At 43.6% G+C, this 26,459-nt stretch overlaps 1 protein-coding gene across 5 annotated transcripts in view; it reads right to left on the bottom strand.

Moving 5' to 3' along the window:
* Nucleotides 1-360: 360 nt before the first annotated feature.
* Nucleotides 361-26,459, bottom strand: part of MYO9B (myosin IXB) — a 43,234-nt gene continuing 17,135 nt past the window's right edge. Inside the window, exons 5-44 of one of the 5 annotated variants that reach the window (XM_030231704.2) lie at nt 26,271-26,365; nt 24,967-25,029; nt 24,743-24,842; nt 24,503-24,603; nt 24,163-24,292; nt 23,615-23,704; nt 23,258-23,374; nt 22,838-22,972; nt 20,916-21,037; nt 20,189-20,330; nt 19,765-19,960; nt 18,352-18,427; nt 17,865-17,954; nt 16,728-16,838; nt 15,639-15,678; nt 15,060-15,182; nt 14,549-14,629; nt 14,325-14,435; nt 13,700-13,822; nt 13,062-13,211; nt 12,776-12,942; nt 11,259-12,233; nt 10,622-10,688; nt 10,135-10,265; nt 9,350-9,507; nt 9,063-9,241; nt 8,496-8,594; nt 7,830-8,006; nt 7,308-7,349; nt 6,672-6,783; nt 6,461-6,531; nt 5,819-6,017; nt 5,380-5,508; nt 4,694-4,799; nt 3,888-4,019; nt 2,885-3,008; nt 2,397-2,444; nt 1,780-1,919; nt 1,406-1,533; nt 361-1,257 (exon numbers count right to left, since the gene is read on the bottom strand). In XM_030231704.2, coding sequence (XP_030087564.2) covers nt 821-1,257; nt 1,406-1,533; nt 1,780-1,919; nt 2,397-2,444; nt 2,885-3,008; nt 3,888-4,019; nt 4,694-4,799; nt 5,380-5,508; nt 5,819-6,017; nt 6,461-6,531; nt 6,672-6,783; nt 7,308-7,349; nt 7,830-8,006; nt 8,496-8,594; nt 9,063-9,241; nt 9,350-9,507; nt 10,135-10,265; nt 10,622-10,688; nt 11,259-12,233; nt 12,776-12,942; nt 13,062-13,211; nt 13,700-13,822; nt 14,325-14,435; nt 14,549-14,629; nt 15,060-15,182; nt 15,639-15,678; nt 16,728-16,838; nt 17,865-17,954; nt 18,352-18,427; nt 19,765-19,960; nt 20,189-20,330; nt 20,916-21,037; nt 22,838-22,972; nt 23,258-23,374; nt 23,615-23,704; nt 24,163-24,292; nt 24,503-24,603; nt 24,743-24,842; nt 24,967-25,029; nt 26,271-26,365 — 5,817 coding nt within the window. In that variant the 3' untranslated portion in view covers nt 361-820. The remainder of the gene's footprint in view (nt 1,258-1,405; nt 1,534-1,779; nt 1,920-2,396; nt 2,445-2,884; nt 3,009-3,887; nt 4,020-4,693; nt 4,800-5,379; nt 5,509-5,818; nt 6,018-6,460; nt 6,532-6,671; nt 6,784-7,307; nt 7,350-7,829; nt 8,007-8,495; nt 8,595-9,062; nt 9,242-9,349; nt 9,508-10,134; nt 10,266-10,621; nt 10,689-11,258; nt 12,234-12,775; nt 12,943-13,061; nt 13,212-13,699; nt 13,823-14,324; nt 14,436-14,548; nt 14,630-15,059; nt 15,183-15,638; nt 15,679-16,727; nt 16,839-17,864; nt 17,955-18,351; nt 18,428-19,764; nt 19,961-20,188; nt 20,331-20,915; nt 21,038-22,837; nt 22,973-23,257; nt 23,375-23,614; nt 23,705-24,162; nt 24,293-24,502; nt 24,604-24,742; nt 24,843-24,966; nt 25,030-26,270; nt 26,366-26,459) is intronic. The other 4 variants (XM_050986187.1, XM_050986189.1, XM_050986188.1 and 1 more) reach the window with 4 other exon arrangements.

The raw sequence follows: 26,459 nt of genomic DNA, 5'->3' as shown, positions 1-26,459 counted from the left end.
GCGGGCACAGAGGCGGCTCGTGGCGGCTGCTGTGGCCGAGCTGAGTTCTTCCCTCACTCCAACACGGTGCAGCATCGTGAGGGGCCAGGGCACGGCCGCGGCTTCAGGGCGCTGCTGTGGGATCGGAGCTCGCCTTCAGGCGAGTCCCTGCGTGGAGGTGAGGCGGCTCGCACAGCGCACCCAGTATAGGAGCTCCCCTTTTCCCCAGGAGCATTAAAATCCTCCCGTGTGACACCACAACCGCGTTAGTGCTTCCCTTTCCCCCGTTCTTTATCAGTACTTCATAAAAACAGTAACCCGAGTAAAGGCTTCGTTCAGAATAAGTTTCTTGTTAGACAGACATCGATCAACTACCACATGTATTTTTCAAAAGTGCAATGTTTTAATAAACGTTTTATACATGTTGGTCTCAGTTAAGGCTATTACCACATTAACAGTTCTGTAAACCATAGAGAAAATTGTCATAAAATCATACAAAACATTAAGGCAACACACATTGACCTAAACTGACTGTTGGTCCCGTGAGAGTCCATTGTAAGGCAAATGGAAAAGGCACAGCAGCGGAATGGGGGGGGCCTGGTTCCTGTACACTCAATCCATGTACTTTATTCAACATGAGGCTTTACTTTCTTTGCAAGGTTTTAATTTAAAGTGGAGAATATTTGCTTTCAACAACCTTGCTTAACCCTTACAGTACTGTACATTTCTGGGCTGCCTTCCCCGCAGCCACTTAAAAGACCATGAACAAGCTCACAGCCTTCAAAGGGTTAAAGCCAAAGCTGTGGTCGACTTCAAGAAGAGTCCAGAGCGCTGAAGAATTTCACTTCTCCACACAGGGAATGTGAGAGTAAGGGTCCGAGAACCTGCGTTTGAGTTTTGCTGTGGGCTCGTATTCATCCCCGAGTTCCTGAGCGTGGGCCAGTGCAGACCCTTGTGCAATGTACACCGAGTGGATGCTGTCAGTCCGCCTGGCTGGCTGCTCCCTCCGCTGCACCCTCTGACACTCTTCCTTAGCGAAAGCCTCGTCCTGGGATTCTGTACATTTGAACATCCCGGGAGGAAGTTTTATGTTTGCTGTTGGCATCACTGGAGTTCGACGGGGCACTTTAATCTTGGACAGTGTTAAGGAGTATCTGCGCCTTGAAGCCAGGGGTGCAGAGTAAGAATCTGAAGAGGTTTGCGGGAGAGAAGGCACTTTGCAAATGTCTTTGGCAGGCACGCTGGAGCTCTGAGCACAGCAGTGTAATCCAATAATTGCTTTAAAGAAAGAAGATACTTAGAGACTGATAGCAGGCCTAAAATGTAACTCAATACGAGCCACTGTGACCAGATAATGTTTGGTCACCTGGCTGTATGCAATGAAAGATGTAGAATAAAAAAAAGCACTTACTACCTTAATACTGACCTTCGGTATCCACCCGGCCTGGTTTGTCCTCCAGCAGGCTCTCTGTGCTCGCAGAGGTCTCCGAGTCCACGTTTTCCTCGTCAGAGCCTCGCTGGTCGAGCTCAGGTAAGCGGTAGGTGATGTCCTCCCTGCATCAAACACAGGCACCTCTGACACAGGCACCTTCACACAGCTCATGTTCAGAGCTAAAGCATGTAGCCATTAACTATTAATGCTCATGCTGTTTTCTCTCAGCTAGTGCCTTGTATTTTCCTTTTTCCCCTCATCAAGGCCTACAGAACAGAGTTAGATCCTTTTGGACAAAAGGTATCCTGCTTTACTGTGCTGCCTCCAAGTGCAAAGGGCATGGCCTGACCAGGTAAAGGGGGACTTACTTTTCTTCTTTTATTGACTGTATGCGATCAATGAGAATCTCCTTCTCCCGGTTGTTGGCATCAGAAACGTCCTCCTCTTCGTGCACAGAGTCCAGCTCTGAGGTGCCACTGTCACTTCCTTTGACCTGAGAGCTTTTACTCTGCAAGACAGATTCACATGTAACACTCGTCAGTCACAAGCAGCTACACCCGTCTGCAAGTTTCAGAGTGGAAGACAAATGAGTGGGTCAAAGGAGAGGCTGATGGAATTGATCAAGAGCTGTTAGTTATCCACACAAATGTTTCAAAAAGTAAGAAAATTTCCTATTCACCTGATATCCAGGATTTTGTTTCCTTTTTTTTTTTTTATCTGTGAGACTCAGCTTAGTTTTAGTAGTCACTTAATAAGTAATATTATTACATCCAATGTAAGTTACATACAGGGTCTATAAAATATCAGGTGATGAAAGAAGAGCCCAGCAGCCCTGCATGCAGTCTGGGGAGGAAGTTGCATCAGTACATGCAGTCCTGATTGTTCAAGAGTGTTTAAAACTGAGTTACAACCCGTGTAAGTATTTTAGTCATGCAAGAGTACCGTAAGAAAAACCCAGGCACTGGGGCCAGGCAGTTGTACATACCAGCTTCCCCTCGTAAGGGGAAGAGAACCCAAGTTTTATAGGCCAGAGCTAGAGAGAGATGGAGACCAAATTCACTATATGCAGTCTCTGATCAGACACAGTTTGGTTTGTATTAATCAGTCCAAAAAACCAAAGAAAAAGTGTATTTTCCCTCCTAGAATGCAGCATATTTTTGCACGCCAGCCACCTCTGGAGTGAAGAAACTCTTTTGCCATATCAGACACTCAATCTTAGTTCCACTGACAGAATTACATAGGAATAGATTTTGACCACTACAAAAACAGATTCCCATCCCTGCACCCTTAATTTATCAGAACTTCAGTGCAGCTGTATATTTAGCTCCTACCTACAGCTTTGGGCAGTTGTTTTTTTCCAGCTGATTTTTGACTCACTGAATGGATGGATAGGAGAAGTAGCACTCCCTCCCCAAGAAGTTGGTGGAAGTTTTATTAGGAAGTTCATTTTGGAAGTTTTATTTCAACACTTACCGTGTTCTGCCGAAGCAACGAGAGCCGTCGGAAAGCAAAGCTCTCTGCTGCTTCCAGCTGATTGATTTCTTCCATTTTTATCTTGTACTTCCTTATCTGCTCCTTTATCAGCATCTCTACACACCTGTGAGAAAGGCAAGAGCTTATTGAGCTGCCTCCTACCATGAAGGTTCTGAAACAGCCATGGTGGGATGGGATGCTGCTCCTGGCCTGGGGGTGTTTGTCACACACACATGGCTGGAGTGTGACCACAGTGTCCCAGCCCAGCCCTCACAGCAGCACTGCATGGCAACAGGGTGAAGAGTCCAACACTGCAGGCACAACAGGACAGGTAATGGTGACAGGTAATGGCATATGCTCCTCCTGGGATCACCAGAGCCTCCCATGCTGGCTATACACAGTGGTGAGCACACAGACATTACCACAGCTGCCAACAGTTCCTGCTGCTTCTACCTTTGTCCCTGTGCTGGCACAGGCTGGCAGAGACACAATGAGCCTGCAACTGCCCTTCTCCACCTCTACGGCCCCAGGGGTCAGTAAGAAGTTACAAAAAGCTGCCATTTTTCAAACTCTTTCCATTGGAGGCAGAGGCAAGGCCAGCAACGCAGTGAGGATGGTGAGGGGCTCTCACAGCCAGAGTTACTGGAGGGTGAGGAGAACAGAGAGGATCAAGGACAGAACCTTCTTCAATTCAAAGAACAATGCAGAAGAGATCATCGGGGGTTCTAAGTATGCAGGAGACAGATTAATTCTATATCGTTTATTATGCCTTGTATCTTAGCAAAATAGGTAATTAGGGTGCAAGTCCCCCAAAAAATAGATTATCTTGATGTCAAAGACAAACCTCAGAGTTAAGACTCAGATCATTCTACTTTATGCTTAGTAAAACAGAGACAGGTGGAAGGTTTGAGAGGGGTGTATGAATTGGCAGCACTGGCAGAACTAGAATTGACCTTCCATCCCATTCCAAAACACTGCTTCTCAGCAGACTATCAAAACTTACATGGTTGTTTTTGAGACATCCTTCATGCTGGTCAAGGGGTCGGAGGTATCAGGACAGCGCAAGAGGCACGGAGCAAACACGATGGCCAAGGCGTTGGGGGACATGCGGTTCACATCTTCTATCAAAGCCACTCTGGAATTCAACATCCAGGAAAAGAGATTTTAACCTTGCTAGAATACAAACACCCTGATCACACCTTGCCAGAGGTCCCAAATGATATGTAAGGAGGCCTCTTGGACACTCAGTATGTACAGTCCAAAGAAGGTTTACTTACAATTTACTTTACAATTATTTCATACACACTAAGTAGACAACACTTCATGTATCCAAGGATCAGGGAGTCACCCATGTTAAGCTAGTCTGGTAGCTTCTCAAAAGTATGTTGGTGATTCAGCATCTTCTCTTCAAAAATCCCTTCTGCCCATGTTCAGAGGGCTGCTTGGAAAGCCCCCAGGTTCCTTGGGTAAGAGCAGCCCCTTTACCAGCATCATTTATCCCTGCTCCTGGGACTTGCCTATGTTCATCCTCAGTTCACTACAAGCCCCTCTGTCTAAATCCTGGTGCTTGGATGATTCACCAAGGCTTTGAGATCTACCTTGTTTTCAAAGTTGTTCTTTCCTGGTTTGATCCAAATACACCAGGTGAAGAAGTAACCACACACCTGTTCATGAGCACAACTACCAGCTTCAATTCTTTCATTTCTAAACCAGCAGCACAATCCCCACACTGACATTGAAGGTGTTTAACACTTTAGAAAGCTTCCAAGCAGCATTCAGAATCACAAATGAAGGAATTAAACTCATTACTTGACAAGATGGAAGATGAGTCGTTCCAAGGTATTATGATTTGCTTGTGGGAGCTGCTCCAGGACACTGTAAATGGCACAGAGTTGCTCCTGTTTCTCTGGCAGTTCTGCACAAAGGGAGAAACCATAAGATATTAATTGCTCTGCTAGGCTAGTGGAAAGCTTAAAATTCCTAAATTCTGGTAAGTCTTACTGTCATTTCATTTAGCAACTATTATACCTGACTGTTAAAGAACCCCTCATGGCACTGCAATTATCCTGCATTTTCAGGTGCTGCTGCTGTTAGCAATCATCAAGTGACATAGTAAGACCTCCAACACTATCTAGGGTGCCTTAATCCCACTGAAGTTAAAAGAATCTAGGTATTTAAACTATCTGTATATCCAGATCTGGTTCAGAATAACAAGAAAAACCCTGCCTGAAAGGAAACTTACTGACATGCTCATTCAGTTTTTAGAAAGAGCAGCTGTAAGTGACACATTAAAAATAAAAAAAGAATCCTGAAGCAAGATCAAGTAAGCTAGAGGAGAAATTCCCTGGAGAGTGTTTTATGTAAAATGTCTAAAATCATTGTTGTAAGTGCACTGGAAGGAGCTGTTTAGTCAGCATGAGAATCTTAAGAATTTCTTTTCCCAAGGACACAATGCATTAAAGCAGAAATGTTTGAAGAATGGTTTTTAAACCTACCTACAGCTCTGAGAAAATCATTGTACTGTGCTGAGGTCATCAGTGGGTCTGGCAATTCCCTCAGCCACTGCTTAAGGATCCCTGTGATGGTGTGAATAGGGAAATTCTCCAGTTTCACCGAGTTTGGGTCTGAAAAGAAATATTTTATTTAGAGCAGTTCATTCCTTTGATGCACACAATGCATAGAAATAAGGTTAGAAACATTCTAATCTCCTGTTCCTAGAATCCAAATGGCAATTCAGAAGTTAAAAATAGGCAAAAGATAGTAATTTAAAGGTACTGAACAGCTTTTGGCAGCCAACAAAAATAATACAGCCTGCACAGTCAGCAAAAAGCTGTTTTCAAACACTAACAAGTGACAGATGCTTTCAGATAGAAGAGAATTGCAGGGAAAACTGATATCATGCAATGCCATGCAAAGAGTCAACACTGCCTGGACCTTCTTGCAGCAACTGCTTCAGCTCCTTCATCCGATTTGCTGATCCTGATTTCCTGTAGATGCCTTCCGTGTAGAGCCCGTGCATCTCCACGTACTCCAGCAGCTTCTCCATGACCACGGGCACTGAGTTCCTCTCGCTGGTCAGGGCACTCACACTCACCCCAAAGTGTCCCCGCAGGGCCTCCGTGTCCTGCTCGCCCTGGGGGTGACACAGCTGTGAGCCCACTGCCCCTTCCCCTTCCCCAGCCAGGCAGTGCCATGGCTTCCTGCTACAACTGCCTCATGCTTCCAGAAACTACAGCTGAGTGCTTTATTCTGCCTTGGATCAGAAGGCAGATTTGCTGGGCTGCAGCAATAAAAAGCCTTTATGGCTCACACTGCAGGATTTCTTTATCAGTTTGGCCAACACTGCACACACACTCTGTGAGAAGATTCCTAAATTAGCTCAAGCATCACCTCCTAGGAGAAAGCTCTGTTTCTGCAAGTGCAGGTCCCTCTCTGACTGAGGAGGGAACTGTTTAAGCAATTTTTATTCAGTGCCTGGGCATTCACTGTTCATTTACTGAGAAATAAAGGCAGCATTTTGCATGCAGCACTTCTGGTACCACAGAACCCCATCCCAGATCCACAGGCCTTACTTACCTTTTTCCCACAAGAGGTACAGCTGCTCTGGATTTTGGACATGCACTTCTTGTGACAAGTCAGCTTGCAAACTAGAGAAAGAAGCAAATTGTTACAAGCATCTAAATCACACTGAAACACTTTGTACCTTAAATTACCCACTTTCCAGGTGGCCTGTTCACCCAGGCCCAGCTGTAGCAGCCAGAGGCACAGCTGAGGCGTGCTCACTCACCACTGCACAGACAGGCTTTCTCCATGGGCCAGATGTAGGAGCAGCAGTGCTCACACGACTGCCGGATGCTCACTTGGTAATTTGTGAACACGTGGCCATTGTGCTCTTCAATCTGGTGAGAGACAGCAAGGAACCAATGAACTCTCATTGCCTTTTAAAAATTTATTACTATTTTTAATTAAACCATCTACCCTATCTCACATTTCCACCATTTATTTTACAATTATTTCACCCTGAAACCAAATTTCACCCTATTTTAAGGAACTTAGGTTTGCTGGAACATTTCACAATTGACTTGCTGCCTTAAAGTTCATCAGTAAAATACAAGAGCTGCAGTTTTGTTATTAATATTTGGTAGTTGTTTTCTTTTAAACAGCCCATGCTTGAAAAAGACTTTAGACTTTAAAAGAAGCTGTGGACAAGCAGTAAAATGCTTGAGTACCATCTATCACTGCATGAGAAAGATCTCTGCTGTGTGAAAACTGGTTTTATATTGTCACATCTTCATAAAAGAGGTAAGTGAATGAGCATGCAAAACAAACCAGAACATCAGTACAAAATCAAGCTCTTCAAAGGGTGTTTGTGTTCTGTGAGTGCACCTGAGGACTTGGATTATGGCAGAAAGAAAGCACTTACTGCACGATCTTGCTTCCGTTTCTTCTTCTGGGCTTTGGTTTGCTGCAATGGGAAACAAAACTGGCCTTAGTCTTTGAAATTCAGACATCCCATTCCTTTTATTTCCCCTTATTGAGTTTCCCAGACTTTACTTCACCTCCAGACATTTGAGACACTATCCTGCAGCTTCAGCTTGGTTTGAGGGTTGTCTGAGCTCACACTATCAACTTCCTAAAAACCAACTGAGCTCACTGCCTGATGACAAAGCAACTCCATCTCTCAAACCTCCAGAGAACTCCTATGTTTTCACCAAAGAAAATGCACACTTTCAGATTCTGAAAATATTAAGTTAAAAAATTAACAATTCCATAAAGGTGTGTCAGCAATCAGAACTTGTTATACACATGATGTGTGTATGGCAAGTGTTTCCCAAACAATAAAGAATGCCATGGAAAAGGTTTTTGAGATAACACAGGTCCCCTATGTTAAGAGAGCAACAGTGTTTCATCATACCATAAACCAGCAACAGAATAACTTTCATACCTTGGGCTGCTCAGATTCCTCTTTCTTTGTATATCCTCTGATGAATTCATCCAGAAGGGATAGAAAGAGATTCAAAACCAGTTTGACTTCTTTCTCTTCCCTTTTTTTGGCCAGGTTTGTAACTAGGAGCTGGTAATTTTCCACCAGATCTTTATAGCCAACATGAATTTGTCCATTCTAAAGAAGGAAAAATACTTGTCAGACATTCCTTTTTAATACTGTTGAGACAGTTTCATATTTTCATGTACTTAAGTTCAGAGGTGAAAAATCACAGCCATGATCAAAGTCAAAGATAACAGCCCATGACAGAAACAAGTTAACACACTTCCCTCCTGCACTGTCCAACAACCCTTGGCTGACACAAGACAGTGTCAGAAAAATATTGGAAAAGCTGTTGGCTCCTCTCTTCAACATTAGGAGGCTGAAGACAGCAAAATCCATCCATTTCTAAAAATAAATTTATGGCTGAGTGAATGAGCAAAGGAAAACAAAGCAGGCTGCTTGAGATTACAGCAGAACTGTAAAATGAGTCTAACATTCAGCTCTGAATTCTATGCTGACAATTGCTGAACTGCTTTGTTGAAGAGCTGCAGGCCAAGCCTTTAACCTGCACACTCAACTCATTTATTGCCTGCCAACTTTCCTTTATTGAGACTTACTACTTACAGGAGCAGAGTACATGGTCTTGATGTTTCCTCTGAATTTCTCTGTGGCTTCAAAAAACAAACATTCAACACCAGACTTCTGGGAGCGCAAGTCATTGATCTAGAAAAAAAATACATCTGCATCAGATTTTGTTAAAAAAAGAACATCTGAACAGAGTTAAGTTTCAGTGGCTGGGCTTAGTCATTTGTGACCATTCCAATTATTTAAAACAACATTTTTTTAATGCATTGTGCTGATGATACAAAACAGTAGAGTTGGATAGTTGGGCTTTAGAGAACTCTCTATTTACAACTCTCACCTTTTTTTAATGCAAGTTTTGCTGCTCACTCATTTGTAAAAAAGAACTAATACAAATGCCCTGTATTGTATCTAATGCAATATTATGCATTCAGTGACTTGAGGAAAAGAATAGGAAGGGCCCTAATGCAGACCTAACTCAAACCATCCCAATCAACTCCCTTTTGCTTTAAATTATAACACAAACTTGCACCTAGACCAGCAGGCTTTACAATTTTACCCAAACAGTGATCAAAGACTTGAATTTTCTCATGGCTGGGAGCCTTTCACCTTGTTCAGGAGGAACTCATCCAGGTGTTTCAGCTCGTTGGCGTTGGCAATCTCCCGGACCATGGACGCGCGCCAGTTCTGGGACACGCTCGAGATCTTGCTGATCTTTATGGTTCTGTTCTTCTTGGCTTTGCTGCTCTCCTTCCCAGCCTGGGGGCGGCCTGGCTGCCCCGAGGAACCTGCCAAAGAAATGGATCTGGATGTTCAAGCAGGCCAAGGGGGTTCTGCAGCATTTGGTTCCTCGCAGAAAAGATGCACTGCGCTGAGGGTTAAACCACCAAACTCACCTTCTGAAAGTTTCTGGGTTCCTCCTGTGTCTGTAAAGAGGACACAAGACACCAGGGAGAGGCCGTCTCCTTCCTCAATCACATCAGAACTCTCCTTTGCAATTTTCTTGTCTGGCTTTTTCCCCAAAAGTCTACGTAAAGGGCTTTTGAAAGCAGACCTGAATACAAAAGCAGATACACGTCTGTCCCGTTAGTAATGGAAGCTGGCTCTGCCACAAGAACAGGCTCTTAACAAAAACCCACAACAGGATTCACAACTATGGGGAATATTTAAGGCCCAACCTGCAGAAAAACTGAGCAGCACAAAAAAAAAGCAACACAATGTGAAAGCACTTGTGGACTTTCTGGTATTTCCAAAATCAGAGCACTACCTTCAGCACACACAGACAACACCTCACATATCCAAACCATCACTTCTGGCTCAGGAAGTCTGGGCTGCAGAATGCCAGAGGCTGGAGCAGGCCAGGGAAGCAGCATTACATGCTTGCTGGGCTCTTCAGCTTTTCTCTTGGTGTTGTATTACACTACATGAACCTTTAATCCCAGCTGTAAGTTGGTTCTTATTTTAAAAAGAACCAGTTCACAGAAAGTGTTATGCAAGCAGAGAATCTGTTCCTCAGCAGGCTCAGATATCATGCTCAGAGCAACATGAAGCAGCAACACAGCCACTCGTGTAGCTGATGCCAGCTTGTGCCTTTGCACAATCACAGCCTCAAGGTGCCCAACTCAAGTACCAATGGAAAATCTCTTTTTTTTTCATTTTCAGTCACACACACAGGCCATACCTGGCATCCGCTTGCTGACTCGCTGGCTGCACGGGAACGGCCGTGTCCGAGGTAGGGAAGTGGTCACTGGGCTTCTTCTGCACAGGGCATTTCTTGTTGCCTTTTTCTTCTTCAATTGGATCTGGTGACTGCTGCAGGAGAGAGGATGGGTCAAAAACTGCATTTTGAGTGACACAGATTCTTTAAATGGTTTAAAAGCTAGAATGGTGAAGTTTACTTCATCAAGACAAAACACTTTACCCAATAGATATTAGTTTCCTAATACAAGAGCCAAGTATATTTAATGCTTTGATCAAGGATCCATTTATTAAAAATTATATTTTCAAATTACTGTATAATATTTCCTGATGATTGTTTTTACATGGGTATCAAGCAAAAAGAAAATCAACCTGAAGGCACACAAATACACTACAGATAATTGTTCACAAATCTTTAATATTTAAAAACAATGGTAATTAATTATAAATATGCACAATAGCATCAGTACCTGGTTCATAGCAACAGTCTGGGCCAGTGTTGAGAGGTCACTTAATGAAGCTGAACTCTCCTTCTTCCTGTAGTAAGATGAGTTTCAGAATATATATTTTAATAAAGTCTGTGGTCTCTTCACATCTTTTAAATAACCCACATATCAACACTGCATCTGAGTCAGCCCTTGCAATTTACTTTTAAATGCAAAATGTACTGGAGAAGTGAAAAAGCACGGGAATGTCAGATTTCCTGCCATATCAGAGGGATGATGCTTGCAAGCTGCAGGTCACTAAAACCTTGTTTTCAATGGGTAAAAGATACATGAAAATAAACTCCAGACACTATTTCAGCTAATGCCCTGACTTCTTTTAATACAGCCAAGCAGGCTTTGCAGCTTTTGTGAGCTTCTGAAAACATTCTTCCCATACAGAGTCACTGCAGGACTGGGAGCCATGGAAAAGCAAGAGCTGTTCACAACTCCATGTGCTCCCATAACATGGCCCAAATGTGCAGGCTCTCAGGAGCTCTCCTGAGAGAGCTGGATTTTTAAACATTTAAACATTTTTAAACATTTTAAAAATCAACACCTGTTGATTTTTAAACATTACAGATATTTGTTTTCTGTGAAGTGAAAAAAAAGAAGCTGCCCTTACTCTAGCTGCTCCTGAGGAGACTTATCCACACGTATCCTTCCATCCAGAGACTGACTCAGCACATCATTCTGGCCAGCATCAGACTGCCTCTTTCCTTTCCACTTCTCTCTCTTGTACTTCAGCTTCTCTGGGTCATCCACGTATCTCTGGATTGCAGAAGTGGGGCTGTCCAGGTCTTTGGTTGCCCTCTGCCGCCTGTTTCTATCTGCCAGGCAGTCAGCAGGGCCCTGGAAGCTGCCACTAGCAGACAGTTTGTTACGAACTTTCAGTGCAAGATCTGTTGGCCTTTCAGGGCAGGTGAAGCTTTGGCTGACTTTTATTTGGTTATTTTGATTCCGTTGTGTTTTCGTTCTATCAGCTGCCGTGTCCTCTGCATCTGATCCACGGGGTTGCTCAGGAACAGAATCACTTTCTTTTATCTCACTTGATGGTGGAGTGTCTGAAAGAGTTTTTTCTTCACTTGGACTTTTCTCTCCCTCTCTGCTTTCCTGAAGGACATTTTCTTCTTGTGCTGTGGATTTCTCTGCCTCTGGAGCAGTTTCTAGGACCTCTTCAGAAACAGTTTGCTCCTCGTGGCACAATGCAGATGGTCCTTCAAAGGACAGGAGCACATGCTTGTTCTGCAAGTCATTGTGTTCCAGCCCCCTCTGCCGACGGGACTCCCGCTTCTCCCGGCTGTTGGTCGCTCTCTCCGAGCCCTCCACCGTGTGCTTCTGGGGTAACGTGGCTTTTTCAGATGAGCTCAGGTTTTCAGCTTGTTCATTCTGAGCCTGATCTTTATCTTCAACAGCTTGATCTGTCTCTGACTTGTGTTTCACAGGCAGCTCATCTGTTGCTTGCTCACTCTGCTCATCCTTGCTCTTATCTTCATCTGTGTTGTATGTCTTGCTCGTATCTTGCTCTTTGTCTTCATCTCCCTGCATTTCTCTCTGCTCTTCTTCAGCTTTCTGCCTTTCTAGAACCATTTTCTGGTATCTGTTAAGAATTTTTAATATGAAAATACAAATCCTTAATGCCCAGGGGTCAAAAACCCTCACCAACTGCTTAAATGAGCCCAAATAGCAATACAGACCCAAACTACACCTATAGTCCCAGAGGGACTGCAGGGAGGTGTCAGGACTGGCAGCACCAGCACCAGGGCAGCTGAGCTGAATAAAGCTCAAGTCCTGAGCACTTATCCAGGGTCCCCACTCCACTGACCACTTGATACTGACTGAAATATCACAGGGCAGTAGCTACCTTAAAGTTCATACAATCCCAGAATAGTTTGGCTTGGGAGGGACCTTGAAGATCATCTCATCCCCCATGGCAAGGGGGATGGGACACCTTCCACTATCCCAGGGTGCTCCAAACCCCACCCAACCTGGCCTTGGCCACTTCCAGAGGCAGCCACAACTTCCTTGGGCAACAATTTACCAAGCTGTTCACTAAGTCACCCCACCCCACAAACTGAGCTTGGCAGGTGAAGCCAGGTGAGTCAATGGATGTTTTCATGGCACGTTGCTCCTTCCCTTTACCTCTTACGCTGCAGGTGCCCCCTGACCAGGGCCTGCAGGAGACAAAGTCTCCTCCTGAGCTGCAGGAAGTGTTTCCGCTGCCGGTGGCGCCTCCAGGCTGCCTGGATCTCGATGGCAGCGTTGTTCCTCTGCAGAGCCATCCTGACACAGCGGGAGCGCCAGCACGCCTGCAAAGCGAGTTCAGAACTGAGGGAGGGCTGCCTCAACGAGGGGAGTGTTCCATGACAGGGTTTGTGTGTTTGGTGTTAGGAAAATAACAACAGTTATTGGCAGTTCTCAAAGATACCTGTAAAACAACGGCGGCCTGCCGCATCCTGAGAAAGCGTCTCCTCTCCAAAACCATCCTGAGCCAGCTCTGAAGGAGGATGATTTTCCTGATCACTTCTTTGTGTAGTGTATCCTGTAGTATCTGCCGTTCAGCCTCTTTCATGAAAACCTGTTCAGTGAAAGCAATATTCATAAAGAAGCAATTAACAGGAGCCTTTCAGCCCCCCACTGGAGCTATAATAAGATAACAGATAAGGTAATGGTTTGGTACCACTGCACCAAACCTTGCTGGCTGACAGCTGGCCCAAAAGATAAAAATCCTTTTAAATTTCAGAGTTTGGATTCTAAGACTTACACTGTCCTTACAGCCTTTAAATCACAGAACCCTTCTAAAATGTAAACATTGATCTGTTTGACAAATGCCAATAGCAATCATTTCCCAAACTATCTATGTAACATGGATTTGTACTGTAGTCAAGAAACCAGTTGGCATCAAAACCAAGGGGTCAAGTATAACCTCTGTGTCACCACTTCCAAGAGTTAAAATAGCCAATTTAGGTATAAAAAGCAGAGAAGAGTAACACTTGTAAATGAACTGCACTGAATTTTGCAATGTACAGCAGTGTTTCTTATTGCCTTACAGAAAGTTTCACAGACCTTGGTCTTCCCTATTTGATAGTAGTTTTCATTCAGTTTTAGTTTGTTTAAATAAGCACAAATGTCTTCCTTGGAGGCTTTGGCATTTTTGGGCAGTAACACCTGAAACTGGTCGATGAATTCCTGTAAAAAGCAGAGACAGAAAGAGACCAAAGTTAGAAGGCAATTCCCAAGTTTGGAGTTTTAGCTCTAAAATAGTAATCTATTTAAGACACTTAAGCTACAAGGATCTGAAAATACTTACCTCCCACTACAAACTGAGCTACTTCTCCATGTAAAATGCAGGCTACAGTCAGCCTCTGTTAATGGGAAAGATCACCTGGATGTGATCTCTAAACCTACACAGAAGTTTTTACAGAAAGCTAATTCCCACATTAGACAGCACTGTGCAGCACTGACTGCACTTAGAGTGTTTTCCTTCACACAGCCAGGAAGAATTTACTGGCAGACAACCCACAACAGTTTAACTATGACATTTTACCATGCAGGCTCCCTCAAAACCACAGTGCATTTTTACAGCTCACCCCAAGTGGTCATGAGCCTCATATGAAGAGACACACAAAACATGTTTTCTGAAGAGAGCAGATATTCCTGAAAGCACAACCCACTTCCAGTTCCCACGTACCTGGAATGTGTATTTGGCACTGTAGCCAGACCTCCTGATCCGCACAGTTTCCAGCATGCCCGTGTACCGTAACTGCTGCAGCACCAAGCTCTCATCAAAGAGCATCTCCTTCTGTAAGACCAGCAGGAAAGAGCCACTGAGAGCCTGAGGAGCCTGAGCAGAAATAGATTCCAAGGCTGGAGCCCTGGATCTCAGCACACAGCTCAGCTCTGAGGCAGCCTCACCTTCTCTGCATTGGAGCGGATGCAGCGGATGAAGAATGGCTCAGCTCTGCCCAGGGTCTCCAGCAACTTGTTAAGTGAAGTCTGAAATAAAACAGTCACAAAAGTTTTTCTTCAGGTATCAGCATGTTGATTTGGTGTTTGACAGCAGGATAGCTTCTGCCTCAGGAATCAGGCTATTTCAGGTCTCATGGCTGTACAAAATCCCAACAGATTCTCCCATATTGCTCAGCACATCCCTGTATTTGGTATTTGTGTTTAGCTTTTCTCAAGAGAATTTCAAGCAGGGTTTAAACATGCTCTCACAGTGGCACTAGATCTGTATATAAGGATGATCAGTACAGAGAACTGACACATTTCATGGCATAAATGGCATCTCAAAATGTACTCTGACTTTAATCAAGCAATAAACCTCACCTCAAAAAAACCTCAAGAATAAAACCCACTTGGTTTTCCAAGCAAGAGCAGCCTAGATCAGCCCAGGAGGGGCTGTTCCCTGAGGTGTGTCACCTACCTGGAACTGGGCACTTATACTTGGGGGTTTCTTCTTCTTGTGCAAGTGCAAAAGGGACTTTGTAGTCCGATCATGCAGAGTCATGCTCATGATGAGCTTCAGAGATTTGGAATCCAGCAAGTTCTACAAAAAAGTTTTCATAATCAAGTACAAGTCTTTCAACTAAAAGGGAAATATTTTGTCTGAAATGAGTCAGAATGAAACCAGCTACCCAGAGTTCCACATTCAATGGCATGTTATATTTCATGGTTATTTCTATTTTGGGCTAAAACATTTCTTAGGAGTGAAACTGTTCCACTGCCCTGTCCCAAGAGTGTAAGGTGAACAAGGGGAATCACACAATCACTGTGTTTGCCTTCCCTGACTTGGAAGTGACTTTATACACTTATGGCATCTTCATATCTGTCTAATTAAACAATTCTTATTCAGGTGAATGCTCACCCATTTTTTAGCTTGTCAGGATAAATAACACAACTTTCCTACACTATAAAATAGTGCTGAAGTGAGTTCTGTCAATCAAAATGAAATTCACAGTGCAAAAAAGCCCACACCCAAGAGAAATCTAAATTTTCTGATTACCTTGGGAATGATCTGCTTTTGCTTGACACCCTTACTTTTCCTGTGAAAATATTAAAGATAATTTAAGGGAAAAAATGCACATGATTTTTGATTATTTCAGCAAGCCATAAGATGGAGTAATTTAGGAGGCAAGGTAAAGGACAGAAGAAAATGAGCACAACAGCACCAGGGTATGATCATGCATGTCTCTCACAAGTGACCAATGCAGGAAATGCAAACTGCTCTGCAACAAGAACAATTATTTTTCTTAAATAAACTCTGTAGATATTGGAAGCTTTCAAAAGTGAAACATTACCTCTGAAGTTAAAGCTATTCAAAACTGCATTGCTGGACAGGCTACTCTAGAGTGAGTTATTCTCTTTAGCAATTGTAGGGTCATTAAACTCATTAAAACACAAGGCACTAGCAAATAGAAGTGCTCAATTCAGAAGTTACAGCTGCTGGCACCAGAAGCTCTGTGAAAGCACCCAACTGCTCCCAGGAGCACAATGCATGTCCCAGCACCAGAAACTCTGGGATGTCTGAGCAGGACACACACCTCAGGCACAGCCCTCAGCCACACACAGAAGGTGAAGCACTGGAAGCTCTCAGAAAGAAGGCTGCAGTTCACACCCTGCTGGTTCTAAGCATATTCACTCTGTGATATAGGGCAGGATCCTGCTCTGAGCCACCCAGTTTACATTCATTATTATACAGCAGAGCAGAGATTAATTTCCTCACACATGCACAGAACTGCAGATGTAAAGGCTCTAAACCCAGGAATACATCCTGCACCAGCATCCTGAATTTCAGGAAACATTGGCCACACCTTGTGGGAGATCTCACTACTGAATATTTTGCAACAACAAGCTCATATTAGATACTTGGGGCTTTTAAAGCAAATTCCCACGAGAAGTAGGTTTAACTTTCAGCTAATGCAATGAAGTAACAAGGTGTTCTCTACAGCCTATTTGCAGAAGGGATGTTTTATTTTTAATGGTCTTGTTTAGTGTTTTTCAAAAGACAAATCTGGGACAAGCATCATGTTCAGGGACTGGAGTAACTGACTGGTTCTTGTTGCACTTTGAAAGCAAAAGCCAGAGCACTCACAGGAGGTGGGAGCGGTGTTGAAGCTGACTGAGGGACCGAAGCAGCTCACAGGGATCATCACCCTGCCAGGGCAGTCCTTTAATACTGGCGATGATTTGTTCATGCATGTCTCTAAAATGATCCACAGCAAAACACAGGTGGCAAACAGAGATACACAGCCGTGAGAGAGGGGGAAAAAAGGAGTTAAAACCCCAAAAGGTTCCATCACCAAGTGTGCTCCAAAATGCAGCAGGTCAATCCCAGGCTACTTTTTCCTACACATGAATGATTTTGATGACAAGTCAGCACCTTCTACTCCATTAGTGCTCTAAAATTAATTGCCAGAGTCTCATACTCAAGATTCTAGCTTTTAATGTAAATTCTTGAGCCATCAATTCAGAAAATGGAGGGAAATGTAACAAAATGCACTTAATGAGCAGGTAACCCTTCTGGTTAAGCCAGGGAACCTTTTCAGGTAGATATAAGCTTCTTTATAACAAAGAGTAACATTTTTATAGAGAGATTAGACTACTCAAATGAGGCTACTTAAACAGACTTACATCAGAGAAGTAAGTTATAAACAAACTGCTAGAGGGATACTTGAAGAAGTTTTGGGTTTCATTTCCATTTCACACTTATTCATGTTTAGCTTTTCAAAGTAAGCCTGGGATGGTCCTTAATTCATGGCATGTTCCATTCTTCAAGCATGCACTGTGCTCTTGTGAAGTGCTGTGTCCTGGCACAGAACTTACCTTCTTTACTCTCCAGAGAGGCACAAACCAAAAATAACAGAAGTGTAAGAATCACTTCTGACTCTGAGGTGCTCTCCCCAGTCTGAGCTGCTCACAGAGGCAGCAACATTATTACACAGGGCTGGCTTCCCTGGGTACCTCTGAACTTTACAGAATATCAAGATTTAAGATATCCCAAGGAAACAGATGTTGTAAGCTGTGACCAATCCTTTCACACAAATTGGATATTTAGTTCTTTGTCTCCCCAAGTGACAGAGCTGTCCAGGATGCAGTAATTAGGAAGCAGCATGAAGTCACTACTTTAAGTGCTCCATGGCTTCAGTGTTACCCAGAGCACACTGAGAAAGTCACTGTGTCCTGGAAATGTGCCTCCCTGGCCTGGGAGTTCAGGCCTTTTGCTACTTACTTCTTGTTCTCACAAAAAGAAATGATGTCTTGAAAAGCATTTATATCGAAATCCTCAGAACAATCAAATGAGAAATCGAGCACTGAGAGGCTGCAAAAGGAACATGTACAAAGCCTAAATATCCACAGAAAGGCAAATCTCCCTACAGAGATACAATTCTGTAAGACTGGCCCTGCCTCTGCCCCCTTCAGTGACCCAGACTGGCTGCAGAGGAGCACACAATGCTAAAAGCTGCACAGAGCAACCACAGAGAACTCAAAACCCAGTGGTAAATGGAACTGAGGCTGTCCCCAGCATGTGGTGGCACTGGGTCTCACATAAAATAACCTAGAGTGTTGTTTTGATGGTATTAAAAAGGCCAAAGAAAACAAGACAGAAGAAATAAAGCTTGCTTTCCATGTGGAAAGATCTAGTTGAGATTAGATCTATGACAATCCAGCTCAGCAATTCAGCTGTTCCCTGCAGGGGTTTAGGAGGTGTTTCTCACCGATAAACTTTTTCTACCGGGGTATTGGATCTCTGGAGTTCTCCAAGGGGAACTCTGGGTCCTTGACGGATCACTCCTGTTAGGAAAGAACCAAAAAAGATATGAGCAGGCAAAAAACCCCCCAAAACCACCAACTTCAGCAAGTAAAGTATCTATCCAAGGGCCTGGAGTTTATCTAGTCTTTTATCAAGCCACAGTTCAAACTGCAGTTCGGCAGGAAGTTGCAGATGATCAAAATTAATCCTGAGTATTGATGTGTTACATCACAGAGGTCTAAGAAGATCAAAACTAATGATAAGATGAGAATACCAGAACTGCCACCTCCAATTTTCACAAGCAGGCCTTCAAGTCTGTCCCAGCCTGCTGGAAATGCACTGACTGGAGGAGGAAAGCTGAATGACCTCAGGCAAGAACAGTGACAATCTCCTCCATTATGAATATTAAACCATTTCCACATTCAGTTTGCCTTCAGCACCAAAGATGGTGTCTGGTTCATGAAGTTTTGCCACAAACTCATTTTGCCAGCAGAGCCAATTGTAAAGTATTAAGCATTTTCAGAGCAGTTTTCTGTGCCATACCTGCACTTTCCCAGCCCTACCTGCAGTTTTCCATTCTGTACCTGCACTTTATAGTGCCCTACCTGCTGCTCCCCGGTCCACCCCTCCCGTTCCCCAGCCCCACCTGCCATTTCCTGTTCCATCCCTGCCCTTCCCTGGTCCATCCCTGCTGTTCCCCAGCCCCATCTGCTTCCTCCTATTCCATCCCTGCCCTTCCCCAGTCCATCCCTGCCACTCCCTAACCCCATCTGCTGTTCCCCACTCCATCCCTGCCATTTTCTGTTCCATCCCTGCCCTTTCCCAGCCCCACCTGCCCTTCTCTAGTCTATCCCTACCCTTCTCCAGTCTATCCCTGCTGTTCTCCAGTCCATCTCTGTTCCATCCCTGCCCTTCCTCAGCTCCACCTGCCATTCCTGGTCCATCCCTGCTGTTCTCCAGTCCATCCCTGTTCCATCCCTGCCCTTCCCCAGCCCCACCTGCCATTCCTGGTCCATCCCTACCCTTCTCCAGTCCAACCCTGCCCTTCCCCAGCTCCACCTGCCCTTCTCCAGTCCATCCCTGTCCTTCTCCAGTCCATCCCTGTTCCATCCCTGCCCCTCCCCAGCTCCACCTGCTATTCCTGGTCATCCCTACCCTTCCCCAGTCCATCCCTGTTCCATCCCTGCCATTCCCGAGCTCCCCCTGCCCTTCTCCAGTCCATCCCTGTTCCATCCCTGCCATTCCCCAGCTCCACCTGCCATTCCTGGTCCATGCCTGCCCTTCTCCAGTCCATCTCTGTTCCATCCCTGCCCTTCTCCAGTCCATCCCTGCTGTTCTCCAGCCCATCCCAGCTCCACCTGCCCCTCCCCAGCCCCACCTGCAGTTTTCTGTGCCCGCTCGCGGCCGGCCTGGGCGAACACGGCCATGGCGCGGATGGCGGCGCGCAGCACGGCCCAGCGGAACACGGCCACCGGGTCCATCCCGATCAGCTCCCGCACGAAGGCGCTGTCGCTGCTGCGCAGCAGAGCCACGATGTCAGGTCTCATGTAATCCATGTTCTTCTCCCTGAAATCCTGCAAAACAGCCACATGGAACATCTCGCAGAACCTCCCTGGTTTGCGTGTTCAGAATAACAGGGAGTGTTACCATCCAGTCACCACCACCACCCAAAAAACAAACCCAAAGTCCCTCTGAGAACCCTTCTGATCCAGCCCATTCCCAGCACATTTTCTACATCCTGACAAAAAACTCCCAGAAAGACAAGGAAATTTCTTTTTGTGCCCATCAGATCCACCACGTACTTTGATCTGGTATTTCACTTTGCCAGCAAAGTGGCGAATGATAAAAGCAGGCTCCATCACTGGGGTTCCAACAAAAAACTTGTTCTCCTCATGCTGCTGTTTGAATTTTGCCAGCAGAGTTTGGTTGGTGGCATGTGGAAAACTGGGAATACAAGACAAAAGAGGTCAGCTATTTCTCAAACATAGCTATCTTTATTAGGGTGACAGAATGAACACCTATTGGTGCTTGTGGAAAATATTAATTGTCCAAGATCTCTACACCTGCTTGGTGTAGGGATTAATTAATTAATTTTAAAGGTGGGCTCAGTTTCTGGACACAAACCAAGCAGCTCCACACACAGCAGAATATTCTGAGGTTTCAAGTGTACATCAATGTTTCCTCCCACTTCACCAGCCAAATTTAGTTTGCACCACATTAACTATTTACCACACTTGCTACTTAATGCTGCAAAGACTTACAGACATGCCTTTTACTTTAACTGCAGTTCCATGGCAAACCACAAACATGGAAGTTCCTAAGTTTGCATAAGCCAATGTTCAGTTTTAGCATCAATGTATTTCACCACCATACTGGAGTCATTAGAAGCAAACTCCAGTGTAAATCAGTCATAAATAACCCTTTGCTTCCCACAACATTCCCCTCCTTTTTGCAGTGCTGTATTTCTGCTCCCTTTCACAGTCCTTCCCTCCTCCCTGCCACATGTTTTTGCAGATCTTTGTTGCTTACTTGCTTTCTTCATCCAGAAGATAAAAGAGGCCAGTGGGCTTCTTGCTGATTAAGTGAATGCAGGCCACATTATCAGTATAGTCAATATTGTGCCAAGTGATCCCTTCACTCTTATATTCCTCCTGTGTGGTTCAAGAAAATTCCCTTGTCAGTACAGTGCCCTGACCTTTGATGTCCTGTGGTTTAAGTGCTTAAAACACAGCCTTGGACAGCCACAGCAAGTGGAGTTTGTTAGTTCAGGCAGCAGAGACAAAAATAAGGAGAATTTATAAATAAGAACAGAAGAACAGGCACAGATCAAAGGTCCTCAGGCACGTCACTCAGCAGGGTCTGTTTGGGGTGAAACTATTTCAAAACCAAAGCTGTGAAAGGAATGTTCTGCTGTGCTCTGCCTTCCCAGCAATCAGCAGCACAGGACCCTGGAGTCAGACATTACATCCTCAGCACACCAGTAAAACTGGGCACACATAGAGGAGTTTGAGTCCATTTGCTCTTCCATAGTTTTTGTAATATGGGAAATGAGAGCAGTTAAATATCAAGTTCTAGAATTTTCATATTGCACAGTCAGAAGTTTTGAAAAAGGCAGTTAGGGATCAGCACCAGAACTTCCCTCAGGAAGCAATGGACATTGCTCAGGCTCAGAACATTTGGAGCTCCCTGACAAGAGAGCATGAAGCTCTTCTGCTGAAGTGACAATCCCTCAAATGCTTGACGAGACAAGCTTCCCACTAAGATACAGAGGTAAAATACCAGATTTTCCTAATGCTCTAAATACCCACAGGAAAAAGCTAATGCTAAGGTAAAAAAGTAAAAAAATGATAAAAGTAAAAATAAGAATCACACAGAAAATTAAAGAAGTTTTATGTTTAACAAAGGACAAAGAGCACCTCTCATGGTCTGGATGATGATGATAAATGCATTATTTTTAAGTAGGTGGAATTCAGTCTGCTCAGCACAGTGCACACCGTGTTACAGAACTGAAATGCCATTCTCCACAGACAAAAAAGCCTTTATTTAAAAAGATATAGAGATCTCCCTGAGGGCCCTCAGGCTGCAAGAGATACAGGAAATGGGTCATTCAAGGATTAAGCTTATTTGGAAAAATGGCATTAGAAAAAAAATAGAAGACAATGTAACTATTTACTCTGGCCAGCCTGGATAGCCAATTCTGTCCTAAGTTACAAAACAGGGACCTCAACATCATGTTTACACACAAAGTTTGGATGTTGGCTAATTTTATTTTCTTTAAAATGCTTGCCTAAAGTTGTTGACAAAGTACCACATACGAGAGAATGAGTCCTTTCAGCAGTGACCTGAGAAGCACAGTTCTGCACAAAGCAGGAAAAAAACAAGTCTGGAGCAAAAAAAAACCTCCAAAAACCAGGCCAAGTAGAGGATCTGCTGGCTCCTGCAGCACTCAGAGTGCTCTGGCAGGTGACACCACCTGCAAACCAGTCAATCAACACATGCCAGTAACAGCAGGACTTCAGAACCAGGATCACAGCTGTGCCCCCTGCATGCAGCTGGGTGGGAGAAGCAGCAAAGACTGGTATAAAATACTTACAGAGTGATAAAAACAAGAGAAGCTGTTTCCCAACCATTTAAACAAAACCACCCAAATCCAACCCCTCACCTACAGACTTGCAATAGCAAAGTTCACAGTTTTAGCTGACTTCTGTCTGGGATCACCTGAATGTTATCTTAGTTTTTGCAGTCAAGCAGAAACTTAGTGCCAGCCCTCTGAAGAAAGACCCTGTTAGTACAACATCAAGTAGTAGTGAAAAAAGAAATTTTAAAAGTAAAGACTTTCAGAAATATTCAAGCAATTATGCCATGGGGTTTTGCAGCGTAAAGGCAAAGTCTGCATAAGACACAAACACTTGATAAAAACAGGATTCCCTTCAGCCACTCTCATTTCTTACCTGCTCCAATTTGAAAATGTGCTGATTGAAATAATACTGAAGTTGCTCATTTGCATAATTTATACAGAACTGCTCAAAACTGTTGGTTTCAAAATCTTCAAATCCAAAAATATCAAGTACACCAATGGACAGACACTAAAAGAAGATGTGGAAATCTAGTTACCAATCTGTCATACAGTGCCTTAGCCCCCAACAAATAAACAGTCCAGAAAGCACTGCAGTCTGTGCTGAAAGATTTTAAATATTTAATAGTTCTGCCTACTGTGAAAACAGAGATGATTAAGTATTACCAGGAAATTTACCACAGGCTTGAGAAGTATCAAAATTCATCCCAGATATCACAACATATCATTTCTAGGATTGACTGTTAGGTCCAAACACACAACAGCCTGCAAAGACTTGGTTTTGTGAGGAACTTACTGTAACAGATTCCTCCATGTCCTTCTTGTTGAGGAGTGCATGATTGATTCTCAGAACAATCCAGTCAAACAGAGCACTGTACAAGGACTTGGCCATGGAATCACGAGCTGTTATTGCCTGCAGATCAAACAATCTTCAGAACTTTGTTTAAAAGAATAATCATTTCTGTTTCAAACCAGTGTCACTCACAGGTTACAACCCCAGCAGAGATAAATAAAATCACAATTTGCCTTTAATTCAAACTTCTAACTTTCCAACCACCCCTCACAGAATGTGAGTGTACCATAAAAGCTTTTTTAATCCAAAAAAGGAAGTTTCAGTTATTTGAAATCCCTCTACAAGTGCTCTTTTACTCACCTCATTGAGACTATATGGCAAAATAAGCTTATCATTAGCAGTCACAGTTTTTCTTTTTGTTAGCACTTCTACCAGGATTTCCCGTTTAACCTTCAAAACAAGAGAGAACAAGAGCTGCTGTCACCACCAAGCTCCTGAACAAGTTATTTGACTGCAGCAGTGGACATGCAACTTCTCCAGAGATCTCTTTGACAACAGCCACATTTATCATCCATCAGTAGCTTTACAAGTCCTACAACTTGTTGAAATTATCATGTCTACATTCATTCAGATGTTTCCCAGTGGTGGCAAAGAACACACCTACACTGAATCTATTCTTGCTCATCTCTGTGATTGGTGAGTCAACAGATTCTATTTCCATGCTGTAGGTTATATTCCATCTCTAAGCCAAATAATCTCATTAATTTCATGTTTCCCCTCCCACAGGATCAATTTCGTGGATGACAAAGGAGATTTAGATACAGCAATTGGGATAGCTGAGGGAAATGCTGAGGCAGAACATGACAAACAGGTGTATCACACATTAATGCTAAAGAGAAATACTCTACTTTCAACAGCTGGGAAAGAATGTCCAACACTTCAGGAGGTCCCACGTCCAACCCTTCATCCCGGCCTGTGGCTTTCTTCTTGTATGTGACATTGCCCAAATACAGAATAGCTGAAAGTATTGAAAAGATCCTAAGGAAGAAAAATTGAATTATGTCAGAGTTTTTCTTAAGAGAGTTCATTATGACAGGTTAGCAGACCTAATTCTGCCTCAAGAATCAGTCTGTAAGCTCTCAAACACTCAGCTCCCCTTATTCCCTACAGAATACTTTGATCCCCACTGCTCATTGCAAGCCAGGAGCAATAACTGCCAGTAAGAGAAGCCAACAGAATTGCACTCACTGTTTCTTTGTTGCTGAAAGGAAGCCAACCATCTCCATGGCTTGCTTCAATCTCTCGAATTCATGTCGGAGATCTTCCCCATCTTCAATTTTCAAGTTATGCTGCAAAGAAAAAGCCAAAAAAAGGCAAAGAGGGAAACCCAGACATCACAAAAAGCCCAGCATAATCTATTCTCCTTCCTCCCATCTTTGACCAACATACAGACAACCCTTATCAATGCATTGGTAAATCACAGATTACCTGGTTGAGGTAGAAATAATCTTCAGGTTGCTTGAGGTGAAATTCTTTACGCTCTTCCTCATTGACTCCAAGCAGCAAATAATAAAACACATGGTAGTTCCTGCAAAGTCAATGCATTTCTCTCAAGAAAATATCGTGGATTTTCTTTTATTCTATATCATTCAGATGCTCCCTAACTGCTGAATTTATTTTAACTCTCTTGGAAAACTGTATTTCTCTCTTACCTTTCATCTTTTTCTTGAGAAACCAGACGAGATTTTTCAAGCAGGTATTTTTCAACCACAGCCCTAAGGAGCCACAGAAAATGAAATAAGCACGAGGGCAAAAAGAAAAGACCTCAGAAAACATCAGACAGCAATTGCCAAGAGAGTTCAAATACTGAGACCTGCACTAGAATGGGCAAGAGAAGAGCTCAGACACTACTTTAAATCTAAACCAAGAATTTCAGTAGGCTCTATAGTGACTGGAACAAAGAAATACCCAAGGAACACCTCCCTGCAGTGCTTGGGTTTAGTGCAGATAACTTAAAACAGGGAGATCAAGCAAAGAAAGTGCTGATGAAAACTGCCACCAGAAACAAGACCCACAGAGTGGTAACAATGTGCTATCCTGAAAGATTAACACTTGTCTGACAGGGCAAGACCCCAGAAATATCCCAGATATCTGCCTGGTTCTCATCCCAATAAATCTGCTGGATTTTTGTCAGTGAAGACATCAGCCCAGAATGGAAGGCAGCAAACAAATCCCCTACAGGGTGACAAAGTAACCTAAACAAGAATTCCAAGTCCTTGACAAGGGGCACAATGACTGAGGACAAAGTTTGAGCACCTTTTCCTCAGGCTGAAGACAAAACAAGTGTATTCAAATTGTACTGAGCTAGTGTGATTTGGTCTGAAAATATGTTCAATTTGTTCAGAATAACACTCAAGGCACGTGTGGCACAGAGTTCCCAGGCACTCAAGTTATTGCAAATGAGAAGAAATCCAAAGAAAAGAAACATTGGAGCATCAAGGTCAGGGATTGCTCATGACACTTCACAGTCCCTCAAAACCAGCAAATGCAGGCATTAAATATCTCATGTTTTAAGACCTTCAGATATAAGCACACACATTTGGTTAAGTAATTTTATAGCTTTTTTTATCTCTCTAGCTGATGTTTAAACTGTTTCTTTAAAATGGCTTCCTCAAATCTATTTCACTTCTCTCTACTCCTCTTAAAAATTCAGCTCTTCTGTTTTTAAATGCAAAATGGAGAGGGCAGGGGGTGTTATGTAAAAGCCTTCATTTACCATGAAGGTAAAGAAACAGCAGCAGATCCTTAACATGAGCAAGCTGTACAGCAAAGTCAGAATATTGAGCATCACCTGACAATTCCACACAGCTCAATTCACAGAATTTTAAATTCCACAGCACCAAGCTATTTTCGTATGAGCAGAGCTTCAACAAGGCAGCATTTTAAGTCCAACAGAGGCTTCCCAGTTCCTAAAAGCACAGAGATCACCCCCAGAATCAGCTCACCCTGTACTTACCCCCTGACAATCCCATTCTCTAAATAGTTGACTTGAATGAACTTCCCAAAACGACTGGAGTTATTGTTATGTGCTGTTTTTGCATTTCCAAATGCCTGCAAGAAAGCAAAATGAGTTAATTTTCAATCCAACTGAATGTGTCAATGCGCAGCTTCCCAAGCTCTTCTGTTCATTGTTCAGATTCCTGTT

Source organism: Serinus canaria, chromosome 28 (genome assembly GCF_022539315.1).
Source record: "Serinus canaria isolate serCan28SL12 chromosome 28, serCan2020, whole genome shotgun sequence".
NCBI lineage: Eukaryota > Metazoa > Chordata > Aves > Passeriformes > Fringillidae > Serinus > Serinus canaria.
This window is presented reverse-complemented; position numbering and strand designations above follow the sequence as displayed.